Source organism: Scheffersomyces spartinae (genome assembly GCF_019049425.1).
Source record: "Scheffersomyces spartinae strain ARV_011 chromosome Unknown scaffold_7, whole genome shotgun sequence".
Taxonomy (NCBI): Eukaryota; Fungi; Ascomycota; class Pichiomycetes; order Serinales; family Debaryomycetaceae; genus Lizanozyma; species Lizanozyma spartinae.
The window spans coordinates 132798-147460 of record NW_025065054.1 but is presented as its reverse complement, the minus strand read 5'-3'; the positions used below and the strand labels follow the sequence as shown (position 1 = coordinate 147460).

General features: G+C 35.8%; 5 protein-coding genes across 5 annotated transcripts; 1 reads left to right on the top strand and 4 right to left on the bottom strand.

Moving 5' to 3' along the window:
- Nucleotides 1–749: 749 nt before the first annotated feature.
- SSY5 (Ssy5p) lies at nt 750–3356 on the top strand (the record flags this gene model as incomplete). The annotated part of the gene is made up of 1 exon (XM_043195243.1): nt 750–3356. One exon carries the CDS (start codon nt 750–752, stop codon nt 3354–3356), a length of 2607 nt encoding a protein of 868 aa, XP_043049909.1.
- A 2439-nt stretch (nt 3357–5795) lies between these two features.
- On the bottom strand, nt 5796–6443 carry KQ657_004573 (uncharacterized protein; the record flags this gene model as incomplete). Its single annotated transcript, XM_043195242.1, has 1 exon — nt 5796–6443. The coding sequence occupies one exon, from the start codon at nt 6441–6443 to the stop codon at nt 5796–5798; it is 648 nt and encodes a 215-aa protein (XP_043049908.1).
- Nucleotides 6444–10274: 3831 nt separating this feature from the next.
- Nucleotides 10275–12379, bottom strand: KQ657_004572 (uncharacterized protein; the record flags this gene model as incomplete). The annotated part of the gene is made up of 2 exons (XM_043195241.1): nt 10275–12227; nt 12374–12379. 2 exons carry the CDS (start codon nt 12377–12379, stop codon nt 10275–10277), a joined length of 1959 nt encoding a protein of 652 aa, XP_043049907.1.
- Nucleotides 12380–12435: 56 nt separating this feature from the next.
- KQ657_004571 (uncharacterized protein) lies at nt 12436–12794 on the bottom strand (the record flags this gene model as incomplete). The annotated part of the gene is made up of 2 exons (XM_043195240.1): nt 12436–12640; nt 12703–12794. 2 exons carry the CDS (start codon nt 12792–12794, stop codon nt 12436–12438), a joined length of 297 nt encoding a protein of 98 aa, XP_043049906.1.
- Nucleotides 12795–13884: 1090 nt separating this feature from the next.
- Nucleotides 13885–14581, bottom strand: RPS29 (40S ribosomal protein uS14; the record flags this gene model as incomplete). The annotated part of the gene is made up of 3 exons (XM_043195239.1): nt 13885–14060; nt 14473–14486; nt 14556–14581. 3 exons carry the CDS (start codon nt 14579–14581, stop codon nt 13885–13887), a joined length of 216 nt encoding a protein of 71 aa, XP_043049905.1.
- Between the last annotated feature and the right edge of the window lie 82 nt (nt 14582–14663).

The following is a 14663-nucleotide window of genomic DNA, read 5'->3' as shown; positions in this document are numbered from 1 at the left end:
CAAGCTTATCAGGTAGATCCTACACATGACAGAATAATGAGTCGTGCCCTCCGGATCACAAATTCTATAAGAAAATTGACTTATTATACTGTGAAGTGTTACACCTCAAACCCACCAATTGTGGAGATGCAAATGTAGTGTGCGCCCACCATACTAAAGCATCGGCATCAACAATTATTCTATAGTCACCCATATAATTATTACTTCTTCATACAGCTCACCCATCCCTTAATGCTTATACATGCCATTTAATCTCTACTAATTAGTCATAAATTTTTACATAATCTACTTACCAGAACCTTGCTCCCTGTAATTATCATACTGCAATCATTATGTACTCCACTTTCTATTCTTTCTACTAATCAATTAATTAAATTACTCTTTTTTTTTTTGGATCTCCATGTCCTACATGTGTGAAATCTACGGTGTAATCAGATACTCTACATCAATCATGGAAATAATCTGTTATCATTTTCAATTGTACTCACGTGTCGCGGGCTGATTTTGACACGCTCGGTCCCCAATTGTCACCCCCTCCCGTACTGCCGTTTCAAATCGCCTCACAGATTGTTCGGCTCACATTCATTTTTGGTAGGGCAAACACAAGAATGACTCTGATTAAAATTTTGTGTTAGAGGAAAACTGTGGATTGTTTAAGGCATTGCACTATTACGGTGATATCAACCCAGTGGTGTCTGACCATACAGTGCCGTTCCTTGCTTTTATATTTGTAAACTTGTTGTTTCCTCATGAAGAAGTTTTTAATACGAAATAGAAAGCCTGTAATGGACTCTTCAGCCCAAGGGTCTTCATCTGCCATGGACCCACATAATAATAATAATAATGATTTGTATCCCATAAATTCTGGTGGAGGGAACAGGTCCACATATACTTCGGAATCACAAGATTCCTTTGGTGATTTGCAACCTATGTTCACACAAGAAGATAGAACTGCTGATAAAGAAAACTCAGTTGCAGTATCCGGTACTCCCTTTATAAATGATACCAACCTAAACTTAAACCCGACTATATCTATAGCAAAATCTTCGGTATTCACTAAGGATTCGACGGACTATATGGGAGGCAAATCTATCTTCTCCAAGGGTAAAATGACCCTGTCTTATTCCACTAAACCAAGTACTGCTCCTTCTACTGCAATTACTGGTGATTCAGTGGGCAGTGGTAGTGGTAAAAAGGGTCAACTGAGATTTGGCCTCCCTTTACAAATTTTGGAACTTCCAGAAGACAGTCATGGAGTGGAAATCGACTTGCAGCAAGCTATCCAAGAGAAATTACATCAGTTAAGTGAAGATTGCTCATATACTATCAACCAGTTCAATAATTCATTGGCTAACTTGAGTACGACTGTCATTAATATCATTGATTGCTTAAAGGGATTTATCAAATTTATAAACTCTTCTAAAGAAAGATCAGACTATAAATCAACCGAGTGGCGTTTTGATACTTATAACAATATCTATATTCGTCGTCTTATGGTGGTATATTTGAATTTATATGATAATTTATTGACTGATGACGCATATTTGAAGTTGAAACTTTTACTCACTAAAAACTTCAATGATTTTATATCAACATTATCTTCCTCCAATGTTAAACAAAAGAACAACTCGCAAAAACTTAATGCCTCAATGTCTGATAAAGGTGGCCCTTATGTCCTTCAAAAACCACAAAACTATGCAGTGGGTATAAATGGTTCACAACGTCTTCCCAATGAAAACGTTGTTCACTCAATCATGGGAAAGATGGCTTCTTCTTCTGCTTCGGTGAAAGAGCAAAATGGATCTTTTATTGCACCTATTTTAAGAGGTTTGGGAACAAGTATGAATGTCATGTGCCTTTACTTTGCATATCCTAACCCCACAGAGTTCCATTACAAGTTAGCTAAAAGTTTGCATGATCTTTTTGATGAGATTCACATAATGGTAGTCAAAAATAAAATAGAGTTGGCTGCTACAACTATACCTGGCCCTCCAGTTACTGCGGAACCCTTGAATGGGAAAGACAATTTGCCCTCTCCACAACCATTGGGTGACAGTGGTAGGTCATTACCATCAACATTTATTCCTCAAGTAAACTATACTGCTCGTTTTAAACTTCCTTTTCGGGTCCCAACGGATATTACCAAGCCACCTATGTCAATGTCGATTTCACTGGAAAGTACCACACGTGTGTCAGGAACAGTTGGTGGGTATATTTATCCTATGATCAATGTGAAAACTCAACCTCATTTACAGTCATATGCCAATTCGAAATTTGCTGTTAGTTGTGGTCATGTTTGTCTTGATCAAAATGGTGATTCTGGTGGTGAAAGTATTCAATATCCTCATGTCTCTGTTCCTTCAAAAGTTGTTATACTGCTCTATAAACAAGCATTGGTGTCACAGTATCAAAAATTTAATAGCATGACAACTGATGGAAATTCCGCCAACCAAATGCCTCTGGTTGAAGCCAGGGCTGCATACTCACAAGTGATACAACAAGTTGATCAAATGTTTCCACCCAAGAGAGTTAAAGTAGTGGACCCAAGAACCAAACAAATGAAGTATGAAATATCAAATCTACCTATTCATAGATTTGGGCAAATTATTTGGGGTGAACGTGCATTGATTGATGCAGGTAAGAAGAAGAGGCTTTCTGATTTAGCGGTCATTAAAGTTAATCGTAATCTTATTTGTGATGCCAATTTTTTGGGTGATGATATTCCCTTTAACGAATATGACCAAAGTTTGATGTTTGACAATCTATATGTCAGAAGTATTGTGCCTTTACGTCGTGCAGAAGTTGCCCAAATTGATGGTATTGATATCAACGAAATAGATGATGAAGCACCTGTATCTGATATGGCTGCTTCTAATGTTTACGATGGTATAAATGTTTTCAAATATGGTTCGACTTCTAAGTTCACCAAGGGAAACTTAAATGGAATCAAATTAGTATATTGGTTTGATGGTGCTATTCAATCTTCAGAGTTTATTGTTAACTCTATTGAAAGTAACTCTGCTTTTGCTGCCGGCGGTGATAGTGGGCTGTGGGTTTTAACAAAATGCGAAGATTGCCCTCCTGGTAGCTTGAGTGAAAGCAAAGGTTTGGCAGTTCTTGGGATGTTGCATTCTTATGATGGTGAGTTCAAACAATTTGGATTGTTCTCACCTATGACGGAGATACTTAGTCGTTTACAGGCTATTACCAGTATCAAATGGGGTATTGTTGGAGTATCACCCACCAAAAAGGAAATGGCTGAGATGGGTTTGGATTATGCTGATGATGAGGATGATTTGGAAAGTATATCTGGTGCACTAAGTATGGCCAGCAATGCTACATCAGAGGTTGATTGAAGTAACCTAATATTGTCTTTGTAGTATATGGGATTTTGTATAATAGTATTGAATTTGATTTAATGTGTACAAGTAACAAAATTACTGGAAATGCTTTATTCTCCTTGTGCGTATCTAGGCCAATAGAACGCAAAGCTAATTGCAAGATTGCGCTCTTAATATTAGCTTAGATATAGCGGGAAATTACAATGCAATAACAAATAGTCATATATATTGCAATATAAAATGTAAATGTATAAAAGTGTAGCGAAGCTATACAAAAACCGAACTGGAAGAGGAATAACGAAAAATAAATAGCGAAGTAAAGCAATCAAATCACAAGAATGCAGCAATGGCTGCAACAACTGCAACAAATCCTGCTCCGACGTCACGACCCAAGTTGGCATCGTTTGCTTGTGAAATTTGGGGTGGAGTGCTCAAAGTTGGGTAGATACTAGTTTCGGCAAGGGTCTTTCTAGTAGTAGCTGGAGCAGTTTCTGGTTTTGCTGGCACGGTTACGGGGTAGATAATTGTACTTGGAGTAGAAACGATTATAGTCTTTGGCACACATACTGAAACATCGCATGAGTTAATAGTAATAGTAGTAGGTGTTGGACAGTAAGTTGTGACGGTAGTCAATGTTAATGTCTCTGTTTCTGTTGGAACAGGAACACAGTAATCGCAAATACCAGTAAAGGTAATGGTAGTTGCAGTAGTCACAGTGAAGGTGTGAGGGTAACAAACCTCATCACATGTAGTAACTGTAATCGTAGTAGGCGTTGGACAATAAGTTGTATATGTTGTGTATGTTTCGGTTGTAGTGGTGACATTTGCGTAATGGCCGTGAGAATGATGGCCTTGGCCGTGACCTTGGCCTTGACCGTGACCTTGGCCCTGACCTTGGCCCTGACCGTGACCTTGGCCCTGACCGTGTCCCTGTCCCTGGCCATGGCCTTCGTCGTGGGATGGCAGGACAGATGAAGAATGATCCATTATGGTACTACCAAGAACAGCTTTAGCTGTTAAGACAAGGGCCAAAGCTCCAGATGATGAGAATTTCATTATAACGATGTTAGCGAATGAATTAGTATAAACGGAAGTGGTTGAATGTTGGATAATGCTAAGATAAACATAAAATTCAAATTTTTACAATCACCAGACTTCTGGCTCTTATATACATCAACATCGGGAGCAGTTGCATCTCGCTACTTACTAAAATAGAACACTACCCAACTAACTACAAGTCTTGCTATTCATTAATTAACTCCTTTTTATCGCTATCATTGTTTCTCGAAAACCAAGAATGGGTGCAAAATTGAGTTTCAAAAAAGAAAACTCACTATAAATAGGCCAGTTGTTTGTACCCTGTAACACATTTTTAAGAGAGCAAAAATAACAACAACAGGCCACCTGTATCGTATGTATCACCTCTGTACCTCCCAACAGAAACTACGGTAACAAATTTTCACAGCTTAAAAGAGTCACTCAAAATAATAAAAAGGAGTGTGCTCTATGGCTTGTTGAATTAAGTTCCTCAATATTAATGTAAATCACTAAGTAAAATGCGAAATATAATTCATATTGCATAAACTTTTACATAGATGATCATACTGCATACACCGCTGCTTAAGCTGTGGAAATTTTGATTCCTGTCTTTAACACGTTCCTGAATAACTCGCTATGAGTGTGTACCTGAAGTAAGGGAACTCTGGCTTTCGTTCTGTGCCCTGCGATATTACGTTATTTATAGAAAAGCTCGCATTTACAAGTCGTAAAGGGCAAAAATTCACTAAACAATACACAGGATTCCGTCCAACTTAATTATCTTATGGATTTAGAATGAGTCGTAAACTTGGAGCCGTACTATGTTATTGTATGATGTCGTTGTACTATGATATTCTTGAAACTGTAGTCACACCTGTGCCAAAAAAAAAAACCTAGCATAGCAGCAGCGTTTTTCATGTTCAAAGGATAGGATTTCCAGACTTATCTTCACATTACTTTTGTCACTCTTTGAACTTAGTATGAAAAGTTGCTGGTCGTAAATATTGCTCTCCGGGTTAATTTGCTACTCTATTCCAGTTTAGGGGTTAACCGCACAAAATGTGTTTGAAAACCACTAAATGTTTGCTTGGAGGATCTTTGCTAATTTCCTTAGAGTAGTAGTATGTGTATAAGTGCTTTGTGGGCATTGAGTATCCGCTTGCTCCTAAATGTGAACCCACTTTTATATTATCATGCGGGCCCTTCGGTTTTAAGCCATCACTTTACCAATTATATACTAAGTGGCAACAGCTATTGTATTCTGAATAAGCCAATTATTTTACAGATATTCTTTTGTGGGACCATATTTTCCATTAAATTAAATTTTTCATACAAACGATTAAAAAAGAAAAGAACAAGACGTCAAACTTCAGTAAGGTATTATTACTTAAAACAGAAGTAGTAATGTAAATTCAATTACAAAAGCATAGCGACAGCAGCCATACCAGCAGCAGCAACACCAGCAACATTCTTACCGGCACCACCAACAGATGAAATAGTGTTGATGGAGGTTGAAGAAGCAGTGCATTCAGTACAAACAGTTTCAGTAAGAGTAGAAGCAACAGTAGTTGTGTTGGTAGAAGCGGCCATAGTAGTAGATTCAGCAGCAGAAGAAGCAGAAGAAGAGTCTAAACCATTGACCTTGATGGAGATTGGGTAACAATCGGTACCCATTTCACCAACAACAACAGCGTATGAAGATTTTGAGTAGTTGTAAGGGTCATTGATGTTCTTACAAGCGTAGACTTGGCTACCCAAGTCAATCTTACCATCGGTGATCTTAACTGTTGGGGAAGCAACGACAGATAATTGGACAATGTTTTGGTCAGCATTGAAGAAGTATGGGAAGTTTCCTAATTGAGCTTGCAACTTACCGTCAACGTAGTCCAAGTCTTCAGCGTTGGTTCCAAGCAAGAAGTAGTTAATACCAGCACCTTCGTGGATAGAAGACAAACCCATACCGTTCAAAGAGTCATTGGTAGAGTCAGTAACAGTCAAGGTGACAGCAGCATTGGCGACAGCAGCGGCTAAGGTAGCAAAGGCAGCAGTAGTTAAGAACTTCATTTTAGGTGTATAAGCGAAAGTATCAAATGTGATGATTAGCTAATAAAGAATAAACTAAGAAAATCTTTAACAGATGGAATACCTAGCTGTTTATATAGCTTTTTTTTTTGCAATACTGAGACATATACTTTTCAAAACTTTTAATTACAAATCCATTAGTATTATTGTTTTATTGTCCAAAACTTTTGCCGTACCTCAATTCAGTGAGGCTTTCCTGACTCGGAAATATTGATACTGAAAAGAAAACAAGATCATACTGGGGTATAGTTCCGATGACGTCTTGTTGCGTTCATTAGCGTGACTTACGCCGGTGATAATATCAAAGAGATCGGTAATCCGATGCAGGTGTCAAAAGCCTCGTGGTATTGTTGCGTCATAATGTTGAAAGATTCTATATAGAAAAATAAGTGACTTCTCTTAAGATGGACACCTGAAACAGTCTAATAAGGCTAAAAATAGGAGTCAAATAGTACGAGCTGCGTAGATGTTAAAATTACTGAAGCTTCATCATGTTTCGTCTAGTGATCAAATCAGATAATTGTCTCCGATACTTGCGTCTTACCGAGGCCCTTTCATCTTTCACTTCAGCTGTGTGAAAAAAAAAAACTGAACGACTATCAAAAATACTGGATTATCCAGTTTGTTGAACTCGACCAATGGCACGCAGATTTTAATTATGGGCCATAAATCGAGCGTGCATTGACACATTGGACGAATTAAACTTCACAATTTATCCAAACTGGAATGTATTACAGGAAATGCTGGTCCCTTCGGAGATTTACGTAGCTCCCGAAACGTGCATTGTTTTGCAGATTGATTATGGGGTCGGTGTTTCCTGTTAGAAAGGTGGTTTTTTCTCACTTTACATCAACATACATAATTATGCCGTACTAAAGGCATCTTTAACCTAACAGATGACTACCATATGTAACAGTGGTGGTCATTGGTATTTCTCTAAAGGTAAGATAAAATCATGTGTATAAACATCATATACCTACAAAATGAAATAATATAACAGATACTCTTTAACAGCGAAAAAAAAATTTTGAGTAGTCGTAAAGGTCGCTGATGGTCTTACAGGCATATACTTGTTGCCCTAAATTTATTTTTCCATCTACAATAGAAACAGTTGGATCAGCTAGAACAGATAACTGGACAATGTTAGATAGAGCATTGAAATAATATGTTATTTGAGATTCTATTCTGGAAATCTTGCCAACTGTGTAAGACAATTCTTGGGCACTAGATCCAAGAAAGTAGTAGTTTATGGCAGCATCTTGGTGGAGTCAGTAATAGTCAATGTTAAGGCACTAGTAGCAATGCTAGAGAGCAATGCTATACATGAAGAAGTAGTTCATAATTTCATGACTTACGATTAGGTATGAAATTATTATTAGTGAGTGAAATTGTAATGCAATGAGATATTGCCAGTGTAAATTGACCAAACGAAGATAGATTAAACTCAATTATTGGCTGAATAGGCTACTTAAATGTGAACTTTCATTAATCCTTAAATTCAAATGTTAGGAAGCCATTGACGTAGACAAAAGTTTTAAATCCCAACTTTTGAAGATCAGGAGCTCTCAAGATCTTCGACATCAGTAACCTTTATTTTTCCTTGAAGTTCCACAAGATTGTTTTACTTTTATTATTGCATGTTATGCAATCACAAGTTATCAACGTTTTTCCCGCCCGCGGGTAACAAATAATGTTACCATAGATACTCCTTGGCTTCTCTCAGAGGGGACAACTTTGAAAGTGAAATGTAACCTGATCCATCTGTTTTTTATGCAAGAAAATTACGAAAGTGTCAGCTTTAAGTCTGGGTTCTATTGCTTTTGTAGGACATGTTCACCCACAATAACCCTTGAATTCTTGGGACTTATCCTTGGAGCTTATGCTAATAAGTAAAAACATGCTCCAATGAAGCCTTCTATTGTAGTTCTGGATTTATCTCCTATTCCATTGTTTACTCAAGTGATCACCTAGGTAGAGATTAAACTTTCATCTATAGGGGAACTTTATGATACACAAAACAACGCTACCGCTTTTCAACATTTACATACAAAGAAATGAAACTAAGGTTTTGGTCTAGTGTGGCTTTTATTTAAAGTTTACCACTTTATTTATAGGTTTATCTGAGGAATTCATAAGATGGTTTGGGCTTTGTATTAGCTTTGAAGTCTCTGTTACTAATTGAGTGGTTGTTCTGAGTAGTATTGTAAACTTTCTAAGTAGTTTTACTACAAACTTTAGACACCCTGGAATGCTTAAATTTAAAGTGCCGTTAAATACTGATATTGATCAAGATAACTTAAGCCAAAAGTTGTCTTAATTGCGTGTAGATAATAGTCAGTTTAATTAAATAGAGGCTTTCGCTGACTGACACAAAAGTGGTTCTATCTTAGTCATTTCAAACGCCTGCCTCATCGAAGTTTTGTGGAATATGTAGTAGCATCACATCGCTTTAGTCTATTTCAGTATACGACATCTTCAGTTACATAAAAGCCCCATGGGATATCTAACTAATGAAAAAAGAAGCATTCCATTTCTGTTTGAGATCGAATCGATTGACAAAAGCTAAAGCTTAGAAGAAAATTTACCTTGAAAGCAGAAGCTTTTAAATATTTGAAATTCTTAAAAATTCATATACAAGGCTACCTTTAAACTGGAACTAGCGTTGATTCGTATTATAGCTGTTTTCCACTAAAACTAGCGACATTTCGTGTAAATAATAACATGGAACTCATGAAAAGATCTCCGTGTGTTATTATATTTTGCCTTGTATTTACTCTCCTGATCTTGTCACGACGTAACTTTATAAATGTAAGAGCCATTACCAAATTCAGGTCATAAGGATTGTAGGATAGTTTGCAAACTGAGCGTAAACTACAAATAATATATCATTTGTGTAATTAGGAGTTATTGAATACGTTTTCGCAACAATAGTTAAGAAACTGCGATGTAATAGAATGGTTGGAATCGTTAATCTGTGAGTAGCTAAAGATGTGAAATGACATTCAACTAATAATTCAATTTGTCAAGACTTCTTGTGTTACTCTACTGGAGGATGATGCTATTCTTTATTTAAGATCAAATACTGCACAGTTCTTACACTTGACCAAAAGTAGCAATTCCAAAGACTTACAACAAATTCACTCATTTTCACATACCAATGATAAGTTAACAGTGATTGCTTTATCGAAAATGTGGAAAGCAGAAAGGAGCAGTGGTCTTAACAATCAAATGTAGTTTCACTTATATTTGTACAAAATCATTTTCATTTTAGTCTATTACTTAATTGAAGTAGACCAATTTGGTAATTCGGTTATCATAATACATTAACCACAATTCATATATCCACACTGAATATTCTTCCCAACAAATAAAACATATGCATTCATGACAAGAAACACTATAAATATGGAAGGCATCCTTTGTAAACTCAATTGTAGTTCTTACCTTTAACTTCACTATCAACTACTAATCTACTACAAGTACAAATGGCTGCTCAATCTAACGTTAATGTCTCCGCCGCTCTTAAGAAGCAAAAGGATGAAAACAAGGACAACATCTTTAAGTTTGGAGGAGGTGTTATTTACACTTTCTGTACCATCGCTTAAGGAGAAGACAACATGATTTGATATCTATTGATTACTTCTCCGTTACTACTGATTTCTTTCTTTACATTGGTGGTCTTTATACTTTTTATGTGGTTGGCATGCTCTCAAGGCGCCCGACTTCGACCATAACTCACATAAATACTGAATCAAAATTATCTATTCTAATAGTTAATATAAATTATATGCAATTGAAATATCCAAAATTAAACTAAGCATATTCACTTTGTTTATACTGTATAAACCGTCCAAGATTAAGTAAGGCTTCTTCACCTCTCACTTTCAATTGAGGATTTCTATTCTTGTCAATTCTTTTATACATAATCTTCACCCTTGGTTCAATTTGTTGTAAACGCTCAATGTAACCACCTTCATAGAACACAGCTCTGTCATATGGGTACAGACTATCTCCAAATATATCATATATCAAATTAAGACTCTCAATGACTATTTCATTGCAAAGACTGTATTGAGATTTATCGTGGAAAAATGTAATCAGTTGGAGCAAGAACTCGGCAATAACTCTAGTGATATCTGTGTTTTCCACAATAGATGCAATTGAACCTAAGAATCCGGTAGCAGTAAGGAATACCTCCAATTTAGCTAAACGGTCATCTTCTAAGTTACCTTCTACTTCATCTTGGAAGCTAGAAGAAATGAATTCTTGGTTTATTTTAATTAATGATTCAATCATGGATTCATCTAACTTTGCTCTGATTTCAGGTCCCAATGATTTTGAAGCACCCCATAAAATGTTGAGGCATTGTTTTTGATAATCGATATTCTCCTTCGACAGTAATATTTTGGTAATATCAATAACATTGATTAATCTTTCATACCATTCAGTTGGGATAGCAGAATTAGACAAGAATAACCAAGTCAAATTATTCAATACTACCAAAGCTTTTTCTGTCAATTGAAGCTTAAATTGATGATCAATTTCAAATTTCAATAATTCCATACTAAATGGATATACTTTTTCTATCAAAATTGATAATGTGCTCTCACTCAAAATAATAGGATCCTCAATTAAATCTTCGTTTGTGGATATAAATTCCAAGAGAGATGCAATCAAATCAAGACTGGTTTCAACACACAAAAGGTCTGCATTTGCTTGTATCTTTTCTGGGGTCTCCTCACCTTTACTGCTGAGGAAAGGTACGCTAAGTTCACCATTTTCATTCTTAGTAATTGGATCTTCTGCATTATCAATTGGCTTGAACAAAGTTTCGTTGACTTTTGCTAAATCGATAGTAGTTGATACGTCAAATACAGTACTCAAAATTTCAGTAGCTAATTCTTGTTTGAAATTGTACTTGTGTAATACTTCATAAACATTGAACTTGATACCCTCAACGTATATCTTTCCTAATTTGTTGTTAACTTGAGCTGGATCATTTACACAAGCAATTAATTGATCCAATTGAAAGTTTTGCACTTGTGCTAACTTTTGGATGAATGGGAGCGATTCAGCTGTGAATTCAAAAAGAAAATTCAATAATGCATTGTATAATTTAATAGTCACTCTAAGCTTAGGAGAGTTCCATTGCAACAAGTTTGTCACTAACGCTAAAGGAATATCTATTTTATCCAAAACAGCATCAAATAAATCTTCAGATGAATTGGCAATACCTGCCACTAATGATAAAAGGTTTTCTGTAAAATCATATAATAATTGAATTTTAGACTTATCCTTTGCTTTCTTATCAGCAGAACCCGTTGATGCTTCATTCTCCTCTAAAAACTTGAACGAAGTTTCAATCTTGTTAATTCCTGCTTCAATAGAAGCCCAAATATTAGAACGCCAGTAAAACTTACAAACATCATATCCCTCTTCAATAGCCAAGTTACGAAGTAATCCATACAGCTCGACTACTATTTCATCATTACTATCATTAAGGCATTGTTCCATTAAAATCAGAATTAGTTTCTCTTTCAAAAGTAGCTTTCTCATTCTAGTGTCCTCTGCAAGAATTCCTATAGCACCCATAGCCATGGCACGCTCGTTAGGAACTGAGCTTTGCAACTTGTTTATAAGTGGTAAGATCTTTGATTGTCTTGTAGATTCGTCTTTTTGATCTTGCTTGCTTTTAGGCTTTTCGCCTAACGGGTTTGTCTTCTTCCCTCTTTTATTCTTCTTGAGCTTTGCCATTATGTTGACTTTCTATAGAATAACTTATTGCTTGTTGGATCTGAGGTTAAGTTTAGTCTCTCAAACTTTTTGCCTTGGTGTACGCGATGAGTTTACAGTTTTCCATTTCTTACGTAACAACGTGACAAATGGTTTGTACGTTTAACTGAATTGCATACATTCATACATGATTGGATGTTCTATATACATGGTCGGGAAGAAGATACTTTGAGAATTCGAACTACTTGGACAGACTACTTTCATCCTGGGATGAAGAAGTTGATAAGGCTACCCTGCTGTTCAACTGTCTTTCTTGTGGAGGCTCTGGCCTTTCAAGTGCTTGTGCAACTTTATCTTTCAAGTCTTGCCATGATTTTGGTTGATCATCAAAGTCTTCATTAATGTAAACATCGTCTCTCAAACTGTGGTCCTTTTTAAGTTGTTCACTATAAAACAGTTAGTACTTGTTGTTAATTATAAGCTCTTGTTCTCAAAGTCTATTACTTACATGACTATAGGTTGCCAGAACTTAAGTCCAGTATACCAACTTAACCCTCCAATAAAGAGGAATCCCATAGCCTTATACCCGGCGTTTGACATGCTTATTCTTTGCTGAGAGGTTGATGAAATCAAAGGTGTTCATTGAAGTGACAGTCTCTCTTCCAAACCACTTTTAACTGTTTGTTACTACAAATAATGTGCAGGTTTCTAAGATTAGTTAGCAATTTGAAATCACTATTTATAATATCATTAATTTAATTGAAGCTGGTTAGAAGAATCAAATTTATTCCGTTGTATCGTACAAATACAAGTGAAACATCGTAGAAACCGTTAAAAGTACCCTGTTCACATTTTACTACTTTTGTCCAAGAATTAACATTATTGTTGAAAAAGGATAAGAAATGTACTGAGTCACTTGTTAAAAATGCAAATGTTAAATGCTACTCAAGAGACACAGAGAAATAAATCGTCGAAGTGGAGTAATTTAAGCTTCGATTGAATGTTTTTAATAACCAAGTACTTCTATTGACTTTTTATTGGGATATACTAAGGTGCCCTGCAATACTGGTATAACGACATAGTTAGTAAAAGGTGCGGGTAACCCCAATTTAATTTTATAGTGAACTATAAAAGGGCATCGAGATCCTCAAAATTTTAAGGGTTTATATTTTGTTCCTTAATCAAAAAGTACAGGGAAACTTGCCACGACGAGATAATGTAAATTATCAAGTTATACTCGTTGCCATTTATTAATAAATGATAATTTTATTCCCGAGATGAATTCTATTTGCCCATAAGGAAGTTCGGTTTTCGTTGGGTCTCTTAAGTGAGGCGATGAGGATTGAATGTCGACCAATTGGGGGACATAACTAATTTTACCTGTAGTATAGAATTAGAGTATAAGTATGAAATTGTAGAGTAAGTGAAAATCTTTGTCATTAAGAAATGATGAATTGATATCTTGAACGACATATCTTGTGGAAAAAAGAAGTATTCCAAAGAAGAGAATGTACATCGCATACCTACGAAACACTGAAAGGCAAATGCTGGTAGAATACTGAGGCTAGAGCAGGATATGACTAGTTAAATACGCATACTTATTTTTATTTATACACAGAAATAAAGATATTTAATTTCCATTAGCTATTAAAATATACAACCGCATAAGGCAAATGTATATAGTTTGCACTTAACGGTACTTGTTGAAACCAATGTCAGTAGCCTTTTCTCTGAAACATTGACGACAGATGTTCAAACCGTACTTTCTGATCAAACCAGTGTGGGAGGAACAGACACGACATTGTCTAGAACCTTTACCGAAGTTTCTTGGGTGGGAGAACCAAACAGATTCGTGAGCCATATTGTCTAAAATAAACTTGTTAGTAAATCAAATTCAAATCTTAATACCTCAACAAAATATTAATATTCATAGAACTAAGGAAATAACTTCTTGCAAACCCTAAAGACAGTATCCACGTTAAATACATTCTGAATACCTGATGTTATACACGTCTTGTAAAACTGATCAAATGTTTTCAAACTACCTAGATTTTTGCTCTCGATTACAAACGTGTAGTATCGCAGTTCAAACTCTTTGGAAAGCTAATCATTCTGTCCTTTTCATCGATTTCTACTCAACATTTAGAGTCTATATGGAGATTTTCACTTGGGATTCATCAATGCTTTCGAACTATTAAGCTTAAGTTCTGCAAATATCATGTAAACACAAACATTATGTTCTTCTATTTTGTCGAATGTAGGTTCAATATTAACATACAATTTACTTGTTGACTTTGTATATGGTATGAAATATAGTAGTATCTTTACAAGTATTTAATGTCTGAAATTTTTTTTGTTCACCTTGGAATAGCCAAAGCTGGATCCATCGTCGCGCAGCGTGCAAAGTCAACATGGCACTGCACACAATACTTTGGACAAAAGTATTCGGCAGTCACTACGAAGTTTTTT